Source organism: Labrus bergylta, chromosome 4 (assembly GCF_963930695.1).
Source record: "Labrus bergylta chromosome 4, fLabBer1.1, whole genome shotgun sequence".
Taxonomy (NCBI): Eukaryota; Metazoa; Chordata; class Actinopteri; order Labriformes; family Labridae; genus Labrus; species Labrus bergylta.
The window spans coordinates 18511168-18533315 of record NC_089198.1 but is presented as its reverse complement, the minus strand read 5'-3'; the positions used below and the strand labels follow the sequence as shown (position 1 = coordinate 18533315).

At 42.1% G+C, this 22148-nt stretch overlaps 2 protein-coding genes across 8 annotated transcripts in view; both read right to left on the bottom strand.

The window, feature by feature from the left end:
• Positions 1-15061, bottom strand: part of LOC109984060 (receptor-type tyrosine-protein phosphatase S-like) — a 72835-nt gene extending 57774 nt beyond the window's left edge. For 6 of the 7 annotated variants that reach the window (XM_065953939.1, XM_065953941.1, XM_065953942.1 and 3 more), the window contains exon 1: positions 14752-15047. The gene's annotated coding sequence lies outside the window, so the exon portion shown is untranslated. Of the gene's footprint in view, positions 1-14751 lie in introns of all 7 variants that reach the window. The other variant, XM_065953944.1, reaches the window with a different exon arrangement.
• Positions 15062-18043: 2982 nt separating this feature from the next.
• Positions 18044-21600, bottom strand: fem1a (fem-1 homolog a). The gene has a single exon (XM_020634099.3). The coding sequence runs from the start codon at positions 21420-21422 to the stop codon at positions 19569-19571; it is 1854 nt and encodes a 617-aa protein (XP_020489755.1). The 5' UTR covers positions 21423-21600; the 3' UTR covers positions 18044-19568.
• Between the last annotated feature and the right edge of the window lie 548 nt (positions 21601-22148).

Genomic DNA, 22148 nt, shown 5'->3' with positions numbered 1-22148 from the left:
CCATAATTTCATTTCACTTTAGCTGTGGCCTAATTCCTTCTTAGCGTTCAGTATTTTACTGTTCTGGTGGCACATAAAAGTGTTAATGCAATAATACATCCAGAGTGTGCCACGGTAATGGAAAACACTTAAACAAAGAGGATTGAGGGGTCAGTAGGAATGCAACAAAATTCAATAACAGCGAATGTAAAGCAGAAACTGCTGCTTTAATAGATGTCCCCCTTCTTGTTAATCCCCAGCCCTGGGGGGGGATCTCTCTGCATTTTGCTCTTTTTTTCCACGCAGTGGCACACATCTGGAAGTCGGGACATCATTCAGCTCTGTCTGCTTACAGAGATTTAGACAAGCTGTGCTGAAGCTCCCCGCCTGGGAGTCAATAACTCCACAGTCCTATCGAGCTCTCCCGACCCCCACCCCTCCACCCAATGTGTCAGAACGCAGGTGGGGAGGCCAAATGAGAAAGGAGCCTTTGTCAACCTGTCATATATCAAAAACTTACACGGCAGATACCAGTGCAGGATAACATATACGTGCTCTAGAAGAGACACAGTATGTATTTGCAGGTGACTGGCCACATTGTGATCGGCACATAAATATGCACAAACAGCCACAAGAAGTTCCTCCCTGACAGCCCAAATTCACGGCCTGAAATGGAGAAACAGAGATTAGGGCTGACCCTTCTTCGCCTTTACTAAATGAAAAAGGCGTTTCTGGTGAGTTACATATTCAAAGACTCCTTCAACCACTTATTGAGCTAATGACCTGCTCAAACACATTACAGCCTGCCAGTTCCTATACTAAAAATAGCTCATCTGGAGAAAAAAAAAAAAAAACATGGCCGACTGTCTGATAGGGGCATTTTTTTTTTTTTTCCAACGGCGCTTTGCCCTCATCCTTATCTGACGCCGCTTAATAGCTGGGAATAGAAAAGCTTTCAGCGTCCCCCTTTTCAATTGAACAATGTGATAAGAGAAATCAGATCAGAGCTCATTCAAGCACCATTGGCAGCATGTTAAGTAAATTCGCCTCTTACAGAAACTCAATTTACTGCGGTTAATCTAACTAGGAATACTGCTCTGCGTGGAGCTGCACGGTCACAGAAACATTACTCCTCCTATGTTCCAGCGTCTGCTTCCCCCGTCCTGTGGGGTGGATTTGAAGGGGCCTTTATATCGTGCTGTGACCCCAGTCTAACCCTATCTATCAATCTCTATTTATTCAGCTCTCCATGTTGTCTTTCACCTGCTGACAAGGGCCCCTCTGTTCGCTATAGACTACAGTCGCTCACCCTACATCTAATCCTTAATCTCAGCCTGATCTCTCTCCTGTATTAGTCGCAGTATAACTGCAGTCTCCATTTCTTTTTCCTTTCATCCTTCTTCCAACCCCTTCTCTTCTACCATCTTTTTTCTCTTTTTAATACTAATTTCATACTCTAGAAACACTTAATTGACTAAACAACAGCAAAGAAGATAAAACAACAACAACAACAACAACAACATAGCTGCATTTTCCAGGTAACAGTGTTTATAATAGTGTAATGGAGGGGGGTTTCTATGCAGCACGATTTATTTTGCATGCTATGCAAAAACTAAAATATTACCCTACCCAGCATATTTGTCTAATTTCTAGTCAAAAATATCTCACTACACTTTTATTCGAAGTTATAGGAAGCAAAAATAAGGCCTGAATTGCATTGCTTGTAATGCTGCCATTTCAGCAAGCACATTTAAACTGTATCTATTTTAATTTGTTTTAATTGTCTGAAATCAAGACAATTTTGTTTTTTGGAAACAGCTAAAAAGGTTATTTTTCTCTTCTACTTTTGCAACACATTTTACTATTACAAGCACTGCAGTCCTTTTTGCTTATAACATCTGTAATATGTCAGATGAATGGCCTTTATTGTGTAGTGTAATGACATCTCTTTGACACAATTTGGTAACATTTAACGTTTCTGCAGTGTGCAAGTCTGTGGGAGCCTTTCATATTGTCTTGCTGAGCTTGATTTCGTATGTTTTGTTTTTTTTCATCCATTTATTTATGTGTTGTTGTTTTGTTAAAGTAACAATATGTAGGAATTTGGTTTGGTGCGCTTTGACGCCCACCAAAGGTCTTGGAGTGCAATTGCACTGTCGTAAGACACACAGTGTTCTTACGCCTACTTTTAAACCACCTGCATTAGTTTACAAGAATATGGAGCAATGCCAGCAAATATGTTTTGAGAAGCTAAATAACCATGTTGACTGACAAGGTAGAGTTTTAATTATGGGCTGTAGCTTAATGGTTAAATTGGTAAAGGTGATTTCTTAAGCTATGAGATTTCTAAGGCTTGTTTTTTTGTCAGTGGAAAAAAACAAATGACAATGAATTCCTTGTAATTGACATAATATACAGAATCAGAAAGGCAAATATAAAACATCTTTGACTGAGGGGATCTGCAGGACAAGCTACCAACTATGCTTCTTGTTTTTGACCAATACACTTTACATTGCGGTCATCTGAAATGAACAAGTCGTTTCTCAGTCTGATTTGAGTCAGTCTTTCTTGCTCATGAATCTGTCTCCCCTTACTCTCCTCTCCTCCTCTCGGTGCCATCTCCTCTTAGCATCCTATCATTTATCTCCTTCCTCTTTCTATGCACACTCTAACCCCTGCTTGTATCCAAATCCTCTTCTTCTTTCCCCAGCTGCCCCGCACCGGCTGCTCCAGCTGTTGTTGGTCCATTGACACAGTTCAAACAAAAGCGGGTTTAGAGCTTCCTACAGCTGCGAATGTTGGGGGAGTGAGCCAAAACAGATACACAGACGCAGCAGTCCACCAGGGCCGGTCTTGGGCAAGTCTGGGCATGTGCTAATGGTTTTTTTTTTTTTTTCCGCACTTTCCAAACACACTCTTCTTCTAGATGGAGGACTTCCATGCACTTTGCTTGTCATAGATGTAGAATCAGAGCATTGTGAGGATGAATTTCTCATGAGTCAGTCTCTACAGCCCCCTCACAGCTATGACAACCTGCTCTCCCTGAGCATCCGGTGCTGCAGCCAGAGCGAAGACAGCAGGGGTTGGTCTTATTACATTTTCGGCGTGACAACACAGATGGTCAGCCAGACAGATAGATTGATGGGGATACATGCGGTATTTATTGCGGGGAGGCAGATAATGACACCACAGCTCAGGTGGTGAAATGTACACCGGTTATTGTGCTCCATCAGGCTGATGAAATAAAGTCGTTTAGGTGGCATCCAACCTGCACCCTGCACCGCTGGGGATCTCGCAAGATGACATGTTTTGTTTTTCTCACCTCGCACCCACCCTCTTACCCATGATGCCTTTCACTACCAGTGGGTTGAGATGGTCTCCCAAGGCCTGTCTCCATGACAACCAGCCAGGAGCACTCATACAAGGATTAGATCTGTTTCCTGCGGCACTGTGCTAACTGTTAGATAGTCACTACACCTCAGTGGAGACGTGTTTTCTTATTTATTTAGCATTTATTTGGAGAAAAACACTGTGTGATCCTTTTTCTGGTTCTTTAGAAAAATGACCTGAAAAGATCTCTCGATTTACTTTCAGGAAACAAGAAAGGAGAAACAAGAACTACATTTGTGCAATGCATTACAAAGCTTTTGAGGGACTTTTTTTTTTTCTTTATTGGTGTCTTGAAAAAAATATAATAATCTTGTGACATTTGTGGCATTAGGGACCAACAACAAAACCGGGACGCTTGAAAGATAACACAAAATGTGTGGAAGCAAACCTTGGATAGAGAAAAAAAGCCACACAAAAAAAGTCAGAAGAGAAAAAAGAAAATGTCATGCAAAATTCAGTTCATTCAAATAATGAAGGGGACGAGAGAACAGGAGGAAAGAGATTACCTAGTTTTTTCTTTTTACTAAATAAGGCACATTCTGTTGGCTGTGTGTTGTGTGCTTCTTTGGGTGTTTGGATGCTTGTCATAGGCAAATATAACTATTTGTGTTCTTGACAAGTTCATTTGAAGAGTAATGGTTTCACCTGTGTGGGGAGAATCAGGAAGATTTAAAAAATAATGTATAATCATTCAATTTAAAGTAGTTATCAAGATGAAAGTTAAGACATATTACATATAATATACACCCTGTATAATATGATTAAAAAGAGAAAGTAGAATTGTCTAAAAGAAGAGCAACATAATAAGATGAGCAGGTACTCCCTCCGTCATGTGTCCTCTTTTACACTTTTACCACTGATTCTGAACTTATAGCGCACTCTTATACTTTTCAGAATAAAAATAGTCGTGTGTTGAATTATGCATGGCTTTGTGCACCAGCTTCAAGAGAAAAAACAGCTTTGAGTAGAAACCATGTATAAGGACGGGCTGGGACTGATATTACCTCACGTCTCCTCTGACCTCAGCCCCTGTGGGCACATGGCACTCAAGTTATACACACATAAATGCACTCATGTACACACACACACACACACATAAACACACACACATACTTGAATAAAAACACAAAAAATACACACATAAACATGGCAGATGGCAAAGCATCATGGGGGAGATTGGCACTCTCTCACACTTCCCTTTTCTCTCTCTTAAACACACAGCCCAGAGACACACCAGTATGCAGACACACACACACACTTGCATGAACACACACACACACACACACACACACACACACTCACTCACAGACGTTGAGGATCAGAAGCGCAGAATGAAGCACGGCTTACTGCAGGCATGAGCTGCACCGCCCCGGTTACATTTTTAGCAGAGGAAATAAACTATGTGAGGATCCTCTCCAACAAGAAAACACACCTGTCACTCAAACACTGCGGCTCTCTGCCCTGAATATCAATGAATCTGGAGACTTGGATGCCTCAAAACTCAAATCTCTATCAGTGATGTTTAATGCTGCAGGATGCTAATATTAGGTATATGTATGCCGCAGTACTACACACACACGTCCAAAAATATTTATGATCATGGGAAGTATTGACTAAAAGCAATAACCCTCCAAGCCAGAAGCAACTTTTTTTGTACCATTGGTCTAAAGCTAGAAGCAAGGCGGCTGCTTCAGTTTGAAATCTGCTGAGAGCTAGTATGACTCACTGAATAGCTATCCACACCAAACCTGTAAAGATGGAAGCGAAGCCCATATAAGGGAAGCCACAGGAAAAAAGATTTAAATATTTAAAGATCATTTTGTTACTGAAGAGTGAAAATTCAATATTTCTATCCTTTTGTATTTCAGTCTCTGCTATTGTCTGTACTTTTATGGTTAATTTGTTGCGATTGAGGCTAAATCTGTTATAAATATCTATATCTGCGTGTTCTCCATCTCCTTCTATGATTTCATCACAGGTAGGCGTTCATCTGTTAAGTTTTTTTTTTTCAGTGTATGATATTTTTCAAGTCTCATCTATGTATATCTATATGGCTCTAGAGTGAATTTTCCTTTCAAACTTCATTATGTGTTCTTCAAAAAACCAGCATGATTTTCTTATCATGAAATAATGGGATCTGAATCATAAAAATAGCTTTCTGGGGATCATAAGAAAACAGAAGTGAAACGTCGTATCCACCCACATCCTCTCTTTGGCTCTCTCTGGCAGGGAGCCCGCGTTTGCTTCAGGCTATAATTTAATTAACTGATCACCTGCAGCTTACCATGGACGACTTGTGCACAGAGTATTTAAAGATTGACAAACTTCAGCTTATCTTAGAGTGTATAATTTTATTAACATCCTGACTTCCTTCAATTTAATCACATTTAGGAGCCAAGTCCGACGCTTCGGTCGGATTCAAGCAAGAGTTGGAGAAGTTATCAGCCTTTGACTTTGCGCAACATCAAAAGAATAACACACCAGCATGACCGTTATATCTGACCATTTCAGCTCTTAGATAACTGCTCTCCATTTTAAAAGTACTGGATGTGCTTCACTCTTTTCTCATTTCACAACACAGCTTCTTCATGATTAAGGAACAAAGAGAATGCATGACTGAAATCTTTTCCCTCCCAAGCCTTTATGTGCAAAAATAACCAAACTAAGTTTCCCTTTAACCTCGATCTCTGCACGTCTTGGACACATCAATGCTGCTGCAGCTACCTACAATAGTGCGGCAAATGTACTCCCACGCATCTTTACAGGGTTCCAAGGTCAGACAAAACCAACACAGCTAGAAAGAGGCATCCAGTAATGGAGGCATCGGCATAGAATGAGCCCTGCAACAGATGGAGAGGCTCCCGCTAAGCAGGAAATGTATTACCAAATGGTATAAAAGTACATATAGGGCAGATTATTGCAGGGGATCAGAAGAGAGGCGAGCAGTGGGTTAAGAAGAAATTACAGTTAGCGCTGCTGGAATGAAAATTCTGCTTCTTTACATTTACTCTGAGATCATATAAAGGAGCTCTTATAACAATATAATGTTTATTTCTAATATTTCCGTGTTTTTAAAAAAAATATAATGTTCTATAATATTCATTTACATCAAAACTAATTATAGTGCATTAGTCTCTTACCTTTATTTCAACAACTAATGCTCCTTTAATCAGACTGTATGTAGTACCACCTGGTAATTATTTAAGGTGTTTCTCTCACCCATAAACTGTTTATGCTCACTTAAAAGAAACATACCGATTTTCATCCCCATAGTTTCATTATTAAACTAGCAATACTTTAATTTCTTTAACATCTTGTTCTGCAAATACAGCCTCATAAATGACCTGCATGGGCTGGATGTTCATCTTTACATTCTCTAACGCAGGTGAGAAAGTCAAGGCACGAAAAAGCCAGAGAGATTGTGCCCAAAAACCCCCCATGCTTCACATGTCCCAAATCTGCTTTAGAAAGGAAGCCATGCGTCACACTGATGGCTGCAAACCTCACAGCTTCAATTTCGACAATTTTCATGCTTTCAAATAAGTTGAGGGATTACTTGCTCCTCTGTGAGCTGAGTCAATTTTTCAACCCCTTAGGCTCATAAACCTCTTTCAAACCCCTAAGGGTAATGCCAAAAATGCAATGTCATCCAGCTGAAACATGGCTGTTTTTTCCTCTTTCATGCAAAAGAAATGTGCAGATACAGGTGAAAGTTTTCCCCTGACAACAGCAGGTGCATGTCCACTCGCAGGCACCTACACAACGTTCACTCAACTGAAACGACAACACAGGCCCTGTAAACACCCAAACACATTTCGTAATTTCACTCTCGGCGACCTCCCCTCTCACTGTTGCTCGCTCTTCAGAGGCAGCACGTCTTCTGTGCAGCGGCTCATTACACAGGCTGATGGTTGAGTCCTTGTCAACTCACTGTCCAATTAGCATATCTGAGGCTGGCACAGACTCTTATCCTAGCAGGAGAGAGAACTGTATATACATACTGATGTTCACATACTTATGCACTTGCATGTACATCCCTAATTGTTAGGCAGCTGTGACGTATGAGGAGAAGTATAAATTATCCAATTACAGGTCCAATCCCTAATAAAAATGTAAGCCCCACAGTTTGCTCCTTTGCATAAATCCAAAACACTCTTAATAAAAGTATTTATAAAAAATATATCATTGGATAAGTTTTGTTATTTTAGGGGGGTAATTAATGATTTAGTTTACTCTAGTAGATTTAATTAGTATTTCCATGCATAATTTAGTTCAGTCATTAACTGAATAATGAAAAAGTGCTGCTTGTAGAGATACAGGGATAAGAAAGGTGAGGAAATAAATCTTTCTATCAACCCTAAAGCTTTACCAGATTTTCTCAATAAAAACATTGATCAAAAGCCCCCCCCCCCCACCACACACACACACACACACACACACACACACACACACACACACACACACACACACACACACACACACACACACACACACACACACACACACACACACACACACACACACACACACACACACACACACACACACACACACACACAGACAGTGTGCCAGCCGCCAAGACACACCGCAGCCAATTAGTGAGCTTCTCCTGCAGCAGGACTGAGGCTCCCTGACAACAGAGAACACCTTCATCTCCCAGGACGTCACTGTCATCGTCCTGGCCATCATCATATTTCAACTGTGCTTCGTTAATGAGACATGCCAGCCATTTTTCCCACCCTGTTTCCTTGCCTTTTTAGCAGAATCTACACATCAGTCAGGAGACAAAGTCAGGTTCGGGGCCTTGTTGATAAGCTTGTCTTGAAACTGATAACAGCAGCCTCGAGAAACACAGTGCTCCGATTTGTATAACCTCCTATTGATTGATCATTCATATACATTTTCCAACAGGGATGTCTTTGATGGAAGATCTGTGCACAGCCTTCAAATGGATTCATCCATGTATTGATTTAAATAATTAATATCATTTTCCTTTGCAAGCATACAACGCACATTTAAAAAAGCACACCTGCCACTACAGCACTTATCTGCGCTGCATGTTCATTCTTTGCTTATGTAAAATATCTCCAGTCCCTTTGGGAAGTGCCCATTAATTTTTCTCAGACTCTCTGTTGTGTTTGCCTATGATCCACCTCCCTCCTGTGTATGCGTGCTGCCATGGTCTCACCTGTCTGTCTTGGTCACATGATAAGTCGTCCACAGAGAGCTCATTATCTCACAATCGCAACACCGTTCTGCAACAACACCAAGATCATCCATATAAAATTAACATACAATTCACAACCTTAAGTGGAAAGGAAATGTAGGGAAAGAATGTTGCCATTAAAGCTGATTACGCACAAATCGCAAAACCATTAAACTAAAGAATTCACTCTGAATAGACCTGATTTCTTTGCCCGTTTCTGAACAAATCCTATTTACGTATACAACACAGGCGAGCAGCCTTAGCGGTTCTGTCACTAACCAGCCATTGCATGACTTCCTGATGGAGATGAGATTTGTGACGGCAAATGAATTTCTCCTTGAGGGGCGATAAAGTTGTGAATAGAATTGAAAACCAGAGTAATGGGGTAGAAAAGCTGCGTTTGTCCACCGTCTCATTGTTGGAATCAGACAGAGAATGTGTCTCGGTAAGTGAAGAAACAAAATGCTTGTCAAGGGTAACAGACTTGCGCACGGATGCTTTCCACCAATGACTGGCCATTACTCTCACCTCCGTCAAACAAATACTTCATCCAACCTGACATCCTTTAGCGCTGTGGAGACAGAGTAATCATGAAATGCCACAAACAAATGTGCAGCTGTTTCCAAGTGCCATGTCAACCAGTACTCACTACCTCCACCTGCACGCACACACAAATAAAACAGACTGCAAAATGTTCCTTCTAACCCCTGGAATAGTTTCATCTTAAATATTTAAAGTTTGCTGTGTGTGAGTTATGGTGATGGAACAGTGCCACGGGTTTCCTGGACTTTGTCCCTTTCCCGTTCTGTTAGGTCTTTTTGAAGAGCAGAGCCTCTTTTGCTGATGCAATAAAGGTCTTCTTTGATTAACTGGCTTATGGAGGCCCGCCAAAACCTTTACTCTTATAAGTTTTGGAGAGCAGAACACTACAGAGCACACTTGGTTTGAGCAGGACAGTATTTGTTAGGACATTTTTGAACAGTGACTGTATTGTTATAAAGCAATACTCCAGTTAATACATTTTAACAAGACTTAGAGTTAGAAGCTATGCTAGCAGCTGGTCAGGACAAAAATTTGAAAATATTGACTGTTTTGACATCTAGAAGTACTCAGTTTGAGACACGACTAAGAGACTAAAGCTACGCTAGGACCTCTGTGAGACTGTACATTGGCAAAAACAAGCTCACAATGACAATGCTAACAAGCAGATGACTAGCAGGTTTACTGTTTAAAATGTTGCAGTGTCTTACGTTAGCATACTCTTAGCGTGCCAAAAAAAGGCGATAAGGCTACAGCTGTATAGCTAAGGTGAAATGAAAATGCTTTTTGCAGGTATAACAAAGAGTTTAACAAACGGCACATGATGAAAAGTCAAAAGTTATTCAGACCTTTAGAACTCTGAAGGAAACACTAACGTCTCACGTTATAAGATATCACAACAACCCATCCATAGTGTTTGTGACTCAAAATCAACGACATGAATCCCGTAGCGATGGAAGAAGAGTAAAATGTGGTCTATTTGTATCTGTACTAAATGTCATGGCAGGACATCCGATGGTTAATATGTTTTTTTATCAGTCTGTTCTTAAACATTGAACCGACTGACACTGCTATCCCTAAAGCCACAATGCTAATCCAAAAAGAGTAGACTGAGACATCCTCATACGAGAGCTAAGCTAACTTATTGTTTGAGTATTTGTCGTGAGATAATGGTCTGAGAAAAGACTTGATAAGAAAAGGTATAACATGGCATACCCAGGGTTACTTTTCTGCTGTTGTATAAGTATTCATATATCCAAATTAAGCACAATGATGTCACCGATCCTTCTTTATTGGCAAACCTAACAATGATTCAGATGTCTTTAGTTACACAGTTGAGATCAGGAATCCTCCCTTCTCTCTGGCCCTGGAGATGGTCCGATTCAAAAACATGGAGGAGGTTAACAGCTTGTGTTAACTATGTGAATTAGGAGAAGTCAACAGTAAATCTCTTTTCATTTGTGTTGTCATTATTATGATGATTCCAAGACGCCTTTGATAAATTAAATCTATCTTCAATACTCTGAAATGTCGTTGTGCACTGATGACTACAGAATTAAATTATTGCCGCTTATATTGTTGCTTGTAATATTATTATTAATGCATGTACTTCGCTACTTTTGTTTGTAGAGGTTGTCAAGATGGTTTTCTTATTCAGTGTTATTTGTAATCTGTGTGACTACTTTGTTATCGGGTCCCTTTTCCCTGAATAATCATTTCATGTTAGCCTTGGAATACTATTTATGAATGCCATTATAATAAAAATCTAATTATCACATGGGTCCATCTTACATATTAAAGGCACACTATAGTGTGTATCTTTTTTTCTTGTATTGCAGCCATCCAGCCTGAATGAATCCGTCCTCTCTTCTATGCATGCACCAAGTTGAAAATACCCCTGAGGACTCATCAAGCACTTGAAGCAAGGTGCACAGAATATTATGCCGTTTGAACATTTATCTACGGCTAACTGTAAACTTCAAAGCGTGTGGAGCCCACTCTTTCCAAGTTCTGATGAAGCAGTTTGTCTCCTGCTTTGTCAGCCATCTTGTCAGTCAGCCCTACCCTCCTAATGACTGCTGTCAGTCAGGGATGTAACTGTCAAACCGAGTCAATGGCTGCACTCCCACCTTCCATGATTAGATGATGAGCTGTGTACATCAACACGTTTAGCCTTTTTCAGTGCAAATGCCAGCAGAATAAAAGAGGTAACATGTTATTTGTCACAGAGTGTGCAGAAAGTTCTGTAAAGAAAAACTTTGGGCAGAAAAAGACGACAGTTCAACCTCATCCGGGGGAGAAGAATAAGTCGGTTGTTGAAGGAGAGACGTGGGTTGACAGTGAGGCAGCAGTAATTCAGAAACGGTGCCCTCTTTTAGCTGAAGGGAGAGGAGGTGGGGTGAGGAGAGGAGAGGAGAGGAGAGGAAGGTGAAGATGTCTTCAGATGTGGCAGAGAAGTGAACGACTGAAGACAAGAGGTGGAGAAGGGAGGAAGAAGAAGAAGAGAGGTAGTGGAGGAGTGTGCATTATTCATCTGTGCTGACACATCAGAATCTCTGATTCATCTGGTGAAGGGCATCAGTCAAGTCACAACCCATCTCTTAGCCTTCACTCATATGCACACACGGAAACACAGATGCATGATTGACACACACAGACGTAAATGCAAAGGACCGCCTGAATGGATAATTATGGATCTGTTCGGCTCACTATCAAGACCCTTAACATCAGACTGGGTGTCTCCGCACAGAAAGGTTACAGAGAGCTTGAGTTTATGTCAGAATAAATGTCCCATCTATAGTTCTTCTGCAGCTTGGTGTGGATGACAATGCCGTATGATTCTTCAATTATTTTGCACGCTGCAGTCATTTTCATTGTTATTTATTCTACCTTTTTAGAACAAGAATACTGTGTTCTGTTGTCAGTGTTGAATTCAAGGATCATTCATCTTTAACAGAAAAATAAAATCCAGATTATAAGACAGGAAGTACCTCTTATCTCTCTGCAGATCTTGTCCGCTACATGCCCAAATAGTGTTTTCTGATTTAACAAATCTCACCCTGCTGGCCTTTAACATACAACAACAGCATTAAGAAAACTAAATAAAAATGATTCATCTTCCAGCTGCTGGTCTAGTTAGTTTGGGTATGTATTACGGAGGCATCAACATGAATTCAAGTATGTTTCATTACCAGTTAAAAAGTCCACACAGGAGCTTTAACATGATTTATTCCAAACCAGTACTAATAAAACAATGTCAAGACAATTATTACAATTTGGTGTTCATGAGTAAACGTTTGTATATTAAGTGATGCACACAATCTGCAATCATTATCTCAGTATCATAGAAGTATTTGATTATAAAAGGGCTGAAATATCTCCTATTTACATTTCAAAATGAAGTTTGCCATAACTGCTTCTTTGGTAGCAGATAATTCTAAACTGATGTAATTTTGTGATCATTTATTCTAACATGATTCCGCTGACAGCCTATGAAAATAATGCTGATTTAGTGCTCTGCTTGGGATAATGTATCTGAAGACATCCAGCGATTTCACAGAGGTTAAATGAATAGTAAATAAACATTTGTCATTTCACTGCACATCCGCGATCATCTCTATTATTCTTAATGCTGTTCTAACAATTCACCCTGTTTTGCCCAGCCCTAATGGCTTCATTCTGCATGCTGTACGCTTTTCTTTCAGCAGCGTCTGACTAAACAAGAAGCGAAGCACAGCAGACAAAAGCTCACTGTTTGGAAGGCTATGAAAAGGTCAATTAATATCAATGCCGAGACAACAACAAAGTTTCTGTCTGCATGTAATACAGGTGGCTACGCTCTCAGCATCAAAGTTACACGCCTTATTAGATGTTCTCCTTCCTACCACCTCACTGCTGCGTCAAAGCAAACGGAAAGTGTGCATAGAGACTCTGACAAAATCCACGAATGGGCACAACATGTTAAAGAAGGGATCGCAGCAGTTACGGGGTAAAGCTGCGGTAGGTTCTGGGAATAAGACTTCAATGAGGCCTTTGACGTGAAACCAAAGCTTCTCCACTGGGAACGCACGTCATCCGGCATATTCAAGTCTAGATGTATCTTTCAATGTTATCTGCTAGGGAGGAGCAGGAAACCATTGAGGCCTATGGTTGAACCCTGTGAGATTCTATTTAAAGGAGCTCATGCCATCACTGATTTCATAAGCGTCTGCTCCTAACAGGGCCGAGATGAATACCTGTGGGGCAGAGCATCTTCTGACTAATGGAGGAGAATATTTGATTTGAGGCAGACAGAGACATTTTTACAGTTGACTTATTCTGCTCCAAAAAAAATTACCTTTCCTTATCAAACTATGAAAAAACATTAAGATCTCCTCATATAAAAGGTATGTGGTTGGAGAAGTCAGCTCGGCTGAGAATGGAGCTGAAACTTCAGGCCCGAAAATCTACTAAAGAGAGGAATCCATGTGTAAAAATGACTGATTAAAAATAATTAGGGATGTGGAAATGGTGTGGAACAATAACCAGCAAACGCGGGGCGCCCCAGGGAAAATTCCCCATCTGTGTGTGAGGAGGAAGACCTCCCTCAAATTCAGAATGACAGTTTGATTTTTCCAGTTTTGCGAAGGCCATGTAGAGGAAATACAGAAAACTTAAACAGGCATTTGGAGTGATTTAAATCCCGAGCAGGCAATAGCCCTTGGAAAATGTGTCAGGATGAATTGATGTATCATTAAATTACACCGAGCCTGTATACGCGTGAGTGGCTGCGTTAAGAGCAAATCCTGCTGCGTATAATTATAGACATATGAGAGGTCTATGGACAACAAAACACTGCCTATATGTGCAGATAAGTAAAGCTTGAGCGGAGCAGATGCAGCAGTCAGTCTATTGTCTAAAAAACAGTCTTAGTCCTAAATGATTCCATCCGCCTTGCCAAATGGTACCTTTTTCAAGACATTCATTAGATCAAAATAAGAGCAAATATGGATTTATATGACTGTGATAGCCCCTTCAAAAGTGTTTGAATTACATTAGGACAATGGGGCTTTTACTTTGCTGCATCACTTGAATATCACCAATAAATACTTCCTCTAATCCCCTTTTTCTATTAAAATACCATTGATACATTTAAGGGTGCAGGTGCTATTTTAATTTTAAAATAGGGTAATACATTGTTATTTTCTGTGTTTCTCACTATGCTGAGACAAAAAAAAAAAAAAGCCTGTCTTAAGCCTGAGACTCATTACACCTTGATAGTGTGTTAAATGTCCATCCGAACAGCCACTTTAAATAAGAGTGGATGAGGAACAAAGGCTCCTCTGCTCTGACAGTCTGCTCCGGTCCCTCGTGCTGCCCAGCCAACAATAAGAAGGGGGGTTCTGAGGGGGCACGCGCACTCACAGCGCTGTTGCCAACCTGCCTGGTCTGCTTTTCACCTGAACGTTTGAAACAAAGTCTGAAGTGATGCTGAGACAAAAGACCGAGACGCCTTTCAGGAAGAGAGAGGCTGACATTTGGTGACATTTTCACGAGTTTCCTGAAAAGGCTGTGGACAAGTGGAAATAAGGCGTCTGGGCGGAGTGCACGCGCAGCTGCAAACACGAAGTGTATGATGATAAAGGGTGCTCGTTTACCTTGGTAGGAAGTGCTCCGTCTTCTTTACAGTCTGCTAGATTCATGTGGGTGGATTTGCAGCTGGAAGCGTCCTCTCCTCGGGAAACAGCGGGGATAAATGTAATCCAGAGAAAGGTCTGCCTGTGCGGGGGTTGCATGCACACATCGCCGGCGTTTCCCCCCCTCCGTGCTGCCTTGGTCACGGCTGCTCCTCAGCCCGTTTGTCGGGAGAGCATTGCTAGCAGGTCGGACGGCCTCAGATACTGCTGGTTGATGTCATTGATACTCCCTGCCTTCTTCTCCTTCCTTAATGCCCTCCTCCTTCCCACCCTCTCCTCTCCTCTCCTCCCCCTCCCTCTCTTCCTCTCTCTCTCTCTCTCTCTCTCAAACACTCACCGGAGCTCTCCTCCCCCTCCCCCCTACACATGACGTGATGCAGGCAAGATCTCCAATAGCAACCGTATCCCCATCACCCCTATTTACCCCCATTACCAACATCCCACATCCACCCCGCTTCCCCCACTGCCTCACCTCCTCCATGCAGCTCCCCTCTGGATCGCTGACTGGTGCAAAGAGGAGGCTGCATGCTGAGGTAGGTTTTCTTGTGTATTGGTGGCAGTTTTTTCCCCCCTACTGTGCTCCCCAGGGGCTCAAATGAAGATAAGCACCTTGAAACCCCGTAGACTCCCATATAATAGAGTCTAATTATAGCTGATTGGCAGGAAGTCAGAGCCCCAGAAAAGCTACAGGAGAAGAGAACTCCCTCTCTGAATTACAGCAGGACACTGAAAATATTGTGGACACAACTCAGAACATTATGACCGTAATTTAATAACACTAAAGGAGAAAGGTGTATTTTTTGGGGCGCTGTTGTACTGTTCCAAATATTTAGTTTTCCCCTTAATGTCAATAAGGAAAGCCTTGTGACTCCATATGAATCAATAATTCATATCAATGGGATTTCCCCAAATGCACTTTTATCTCAGATTTTTCTTTCCCACAAAATAATGTGGACCAGACTTGTTTTTGGCTTTTTTTTTTTTCCCAAGTTCTGTTGTTTTTATAATGGTAATATGAATGAGACCAATACATGGAAAGGTTACTTTTAGGTCGGTTTATCTGAGCCAATCCCTTGATAAATGAATTGCTGCTGGCAGGAAAGCAATGCACGAATAAAAGGCTGAAGGGAAATCCTCCAACCAAAGACAGCTGAGTGCAACTGTGTATGAAATTCATTTTAGTATCTGACCTTTACCTTATCGGAGCAACATACAAAATCCAGGGGAAACAGACCTCCATGTGTGCAGATGTGACCCATTACATTGACTGTCTCACTGAATGATCCAATTCTGATGTTTGTGTTGCCCACTTGCGAAATAATCCTTTTAAAGAGCAATAGAACTGAACAAATAAATCTGGGGAAATGAAACAAAGCTACACGTGTATGAGATGCTGCATTGTTGAGCAAGGGCTTTTGTTTTATAAGTTCTGTTCATATTTAGGTCACCCAACATGACAAAACCAACCGCCACAAGGGCAAAAAGTGAGGTGTTAGCATTGTTGTAGGTTAGCACGATGCCTCAGGAGTGTGTGAAGGAGTCTTTACTCCAACCTCTTTGCTGACCTCAGACTCAGCGTCGGCAATGCTGCCTGGATTTTTTTTGTTCATCATGATACGTTACAAATGCATACTCAGTCCTGCTTAATTGTCTGGGAAAAGCCCTTCTCAACAACTCCTTCTCTTTTTCTGACACAGAGATTGGCCGACCGGGTTGGAGACAAGAGATGGGGAAATGAAGCCACTGCCACCACTTCTGAAGCTAATTGGATGCTACAGTTTGAGAGTCTCTCGCATCTTCTTACAGGGACAAAGGCTTCCCCAAAGATTTATTTTCTGCGTTGCTACTGACATCTAGTGGGCAGTCGCTGTTATGTGATATAGTGCATTTACTTCATATGAGAGGCAGTAGCACAAAGGACTTATGAATCTAGGATCAGGTTTTCTAGCATTTCTCATGGCTACACTAGGAATAAGCATTGCCATAAATGACATACACAGCATCATTTGAACATAATGAACAGGTGCACACATCAGAAACAATACAGTTTCTCTCTCGCTTTCTCCTCTCTTGTGCTCTCTTTTTGAATCAGGTTTGTATTGTGTTATACCGGTGTTTTTGGTGTTGAATTTTCAACTTTATCTTTGTATAATTCTTGTATTTGTTTCAGCGTGATGGCACGAGGAACTGTTTTCTTTAAATGAATAATCCCATAAGGGATGGGCAGTGTTGAGCGGCAAGACATGAAAATAAAGATTCACTCATTCATACGTCAGGAGTGTGTATTTTTTTCTGTATCAAAAGCAGGTCAGGAGACATTTCCTATCTGCTTTTGACCTGTTGACATCATACGGCATGCTGCCAATGACAGTAATCTCATGAAAGGTCAGATGTCAGGTCACGGTTAATTTTGTTGTTATAGGGACTTGAACTCCTCTTTAACTAGCTTGTGTTTCTCTGCTAACTACGCCAACTTGACATCTGTCTCATATAGCCTACAGTATTCATAAACTGGAACAAAAGATAAAAACATATATTTGGGTAAAACATTCCCACTAATCCTCATGCATAAAAATAAACAAGCCCTTTTAGTTTCAGAATAATGTGCTCTCTGTTGTCCATGTGCCGTCTCTGCCAGTCACCCTGTGTGTGACCTGCCTGACTGTATAGCATTACAGTATTCCCATTTTCAGAGTTGAAGCTATGGCAAAAGATCCCTAAAATTAGCAGGGTAAGTGCTCTGTCACTACCGCTGCCCTGCAGCAGTGACGTTAATTGCACTCTATTTATACTTTAAGGGTGCGCGACTCAGAAAGATCAAGTTTCTGTTATACTTTATTCCAGTGTCCTCGGGTTTATGGGAGCATTGCAGTAAAACGGCCCTGTTTAAAGAGCTGAATTAAATAGTCACTGATTACTTTTTAATATTCTGCTAATGCAACAATTTGTATGCACGCTAAAGATAAGTGTCTTCCCCTTCTAAATAATGTTACTTTGTGGACCTGGATTGAATTTTTTATGTCCTGCAATTTCAACTGTTTACAGCGACGTCCATATGTATAATGATGCTCTTAATGAAAAGCAGCTATCTTTGGAAAAAAAACCCACTCAAGCTAAAGAACTACTACAAATGTGTAGCTCAGGAAGAAAGATCCATTTTAAATCATCTGATACATAAATGCACGGTTTCCGATCAAACACAAGATTCTTCCACTTGTAGGAAACACAACAGAATTGAGATCAACAACATAAATAATGTTGTGACACTGAATTTTATTCAAGCATCCCCAACACACGTTTTGTTCTCAAGTTATCATCAGTTAAACGAATCAGTTGAGAAAGAGAAAGGCAGCGACAGTTCGTGGCCTGAATGTAATTGTGTCTATTTAGGATTTAGAGTCCCTCGGTATGCATTCAACTCGGCGGTGCTAAGCACAGACAGACAGATAAAACATTCATGATGACACAAGATAAACAAAAAGAGAGACCATTAAAAATAAGACATAGATGCAGGAATGGCTGCAGCAGAGCCATCTGTTCCATTTCTGTGAACTGCATCTGAGGTTAAAGGGAGATTTCACTTTAAAAAAAGGACACGTGATCTTGGACATATTACGACTGAAGCTGCTTCTCTGACAGTGAATTAAATATCTTTGTGGGTGTTGACTTTACCAAGGAAAAGAGGGATTTAGGCACACTTTAGGCTCCGTTGTAAAACTGTTGATTTCAGATGTAGGCAAACACTTTAAGAAAAAACATTCTTAGTTAGAAGATATTATTCTTTGTCACTGAAGCAGCCCCATATTTGAGTCTTTTTCCTGTAGAGATAAGCATTTATAATCGGAAGCATGACCTCAACCCCAAACTTTCTGATGTTATTACGTTTTGAGAATGTTGCCTCAGATCCGATTCTAACAAACTGCATAGGTTAAAAAGGTCTATGTGCAAACTTCACATTGCCAAACGCTCAGCTCCTTTTCAATGACTTAAAGACATATCACTCATCTTTAATGACATAAATGTCTCTGCAGTGATGACAAATCATGTTCCAAACTGAAATATTAAACTGCTCAGGATGCTGATGCTAGATTAAATGATGTCTCACCTTTGGGTATTTACTTCTGCCTATAATTAAGACAGATTAGTTCATTGCATTTCATTTTGCCACCAGTTAACAGTCTGTAACAGTCTCATGGCTGCCATTTGGCACAGTCATTTCAACACTTTCCCATATCAAAAGAAACAGAGTGATGTTGAAGGTGAACGAGCAAAAATTACCTTCAGCGGGTTTGTTCACAAGTCCTCTTTTTGAACTTGCAAAACAACACAAGTGAGCTACCACTCTCACTCTTCTTATCATGCATGTTACCTGACTAGTTTGATCAGATGCTTTCTATTGGTAATACTAAAACCCATCTTTGATACAACCCAGCCAACATCAAACACACACAAGCACCATCATACAACATGTCTCCTTTTAAGTAGGGGAGGAAATGCATTAAAGCCTCTGTCAGGTTAAAGTTTCACCCAGTATAAAATAGCAGAAGAAACCAGGAAGCAAGCAAGAACTGACCAGATCTCAGGCAGAGATTTAAGCCCAGACACTGGAGTTTTATTGCTAAAGTTTGGTCTGACATAAGGTTGAAAAGTCCAAGAGAGAAGCTGAGATCAAAAGGAGACAGAGATGAAAGATTGGCGATTGCAGCAGGTCAGATCTAGATATGAGGGGCGACAGAAGAGTAGTGCAGGGACGCCTCATCAGGGGAGTGTAGTGGATGTCAGTGCAGCTCAATGAAAGCCTCCATCTCCTCAGAGATGAGTCCCCTGTAGGGCAGTCTGTGCTTTTCAATTGCACGCGCCGCCAGGCACTGAAGAGTAACGTAGTTCAGCGGGTAGAGAGCAGGGTGCCCGCTGCTCTGCTCGTCCAGCAGCTCGTAGGCTGTCTTCCTTTGAGCATTAGTAGCATCAAAGTGTGCCCCAGTCTTCATGAGCAGAGCCATGATCTCCGGACAGCCATTGTTGGCAGCGATGTGCAGTGGTGTATTGTTATCACAGTCACGCGAATCGACGTCTGCGCCGCACTCCAGGAGTAGAGCTGCCACCGCCTGGGAGGGGAAGCGGCCTACAGGGTAGCGTCCAACAGATGTGGTCTCCTTGTCTACAGCCATGTGGAGAGGCGTGAAGCCGTTTCGACCCCTGGGGTTCAGCTTCAGGAGGCGGTACACAGTGTGCTTCTTCTGGTGCTCCTGCTCGGGGCTGCATTCCAGCTTCTCCAGCAGGAAGATGAGGTGTAGGATGATGGAGAGGGCTTTGGTGAACTGAGGAGCTTCAGGAGGGTTGTCCTTTTGGGCCACAGCTCTCTCCACCTCCCGAACACTTTTCCCCAGCACAGTCATTAGGTCGTGGAAGGTGATGCGTGTCGACAGGGTGCCTTTGGCCCGGTCTTGGAGGACAAAGGAGAAGAGCTCTGCAAAGGAGAGGAAACTTGAGGCTGTCATGGGGCTTAGGGGGTCCAGGTTGCTCTGCTGCATGTCTAAAGCGTACTTCCACAGGCTGATGCAGCGTTCAAAGTTGCCCGAGTCTGCGTATACAGCTCCCCTGTAGCGGATGTAATAAGAGGTGTCTGGGTGGGAAGGGCCAAGGATGCGCTCTCGCACCAACAAGGCCTGCATCCTCATTTCATCAGGGTCAGTGATAAGAGCCTCCAGCTCCTCTGCAGTGTTCACCTCCTGTGCACAGCCATAGGCAGGAATAGGGGGACCAGGTGGAGGCTTGGACAGGGACCCAACTTTGTCCCCTGGCTGCCTCAGCTCCATGGCCCTTCTCCAATACCTCATGGCACCCAAAAGATCCCGCTTTTTGTCCACAAAAGTCGCCCCAAGGAGTTCAAGAGAATCAATGCGTTCCTCTCTGGAGGTTCGGGGCTGATGGGCGAGGTACTCCACAATGTTAGTATGACCTGTGACACTTGCAGCAAGGAGGGGGGTCATCCCGTATCCATCCCTCTCCATGCGAGCATTGCACTTAAGCAGCATCTTCATGATGTCCAGACTGCCTGACTCAGCGCAGTCATGCAGGGCGGTGTTCCCTTTTACACTCTTGCGGTTGACATCAGCCCCGCGGTCCAGGAGGAACTTGGCGATCTCCTTGTGGCCCTTGTAGCAGGAGATCATCAGGCAGGTGTGACCGTGGCGGTTGGCTACCTCCATGTCGGCTCTGTGCTCCACCAGGTAGCGAACTATCTCCAGGTGACCGTCAAAGCAGGCAGCCCGTAGCGGTGTTGAGTTAGTTAGTGTTGCATTGTTGACTGAGGCACCGTGTTTCAGAAGCGTCTTCACCACGGGGAGGTGACCGGCTGCCGACGCTGCCCACAGCGGCGGGGCCCCCTCGATGGTCTCGCCGTCAAAGTTAACCGCCCCGCCGAGTTCCACATTAGCTTTGCAATGTTCAAGTAGGTAATCTACAACCTCTAAATGTCCGTATCGCGAAGCTATCAACAGAGGGGTTCCTCCCAGGATTTTCTCCTCGGCTAACGCCTCCAGCTCCTCAGGAGTTTTGTTGCTCAGCAACTTCTGGATAAGTTTCAGCTTACCATCTCTGGCCGCGTTGAAAACCGCCGTCGTTATATCCATTTTAAAGGCTCTGTGCTGCAGCGCTGGACTCCAACCCCATATCCGCTCGTTTAATGGAAAAACTGTCGAGTCTGTTTTTAAAAAGTAGAGAGAGGTAATCTTAGTTTGGGCTTGGTTTCGAGCTCACATCTTTCTGCCATTTTGAGGGTGCTGTCAAGATGGCGTTTGTGTTGTTTGACAGGTCTATGTTTACGCTCGCAGCGGGGCATTGTGGGTTACGTAGTTTTGATGGAAATGCTAGTTCAAGGAGCAGGCGGCTGTTTCAGCTTGTGTATAACTACGTTTCCCATAACTCACTGGGGGTTAAATGACCTAACTCTTCCAGCTGATGGGTTCGTTTGTTATGGTCGTTTTGACAAACGAGGGGCATCACCTGCAGGTGGGAAGAAGAGGGCCACTTCATGCCCGGCTCACATACCATATCCACCCTCATGCCCATCGCACTTTCAAACCGATAAATAGACATTTTGGTTGTGTTGAGGTGAATTTCCAAATTATTTAATTGATAAAAAAAACAACAATAATGCATTATAAATTATAAATGTATATCTTAGGCCTGTATAAATAGATTTTTTTTAAATGGTTGACTCTTAATGAAACTATGATATCCCAAATATACCCATGAGATGTTTATCTGTTGCTTGGCAACGGTACGGTTCCAGTCAAGCCTCAGAACTAGCTGTGTTGATATATAAACAAATATTATTCATTTGATTTTACAAATTA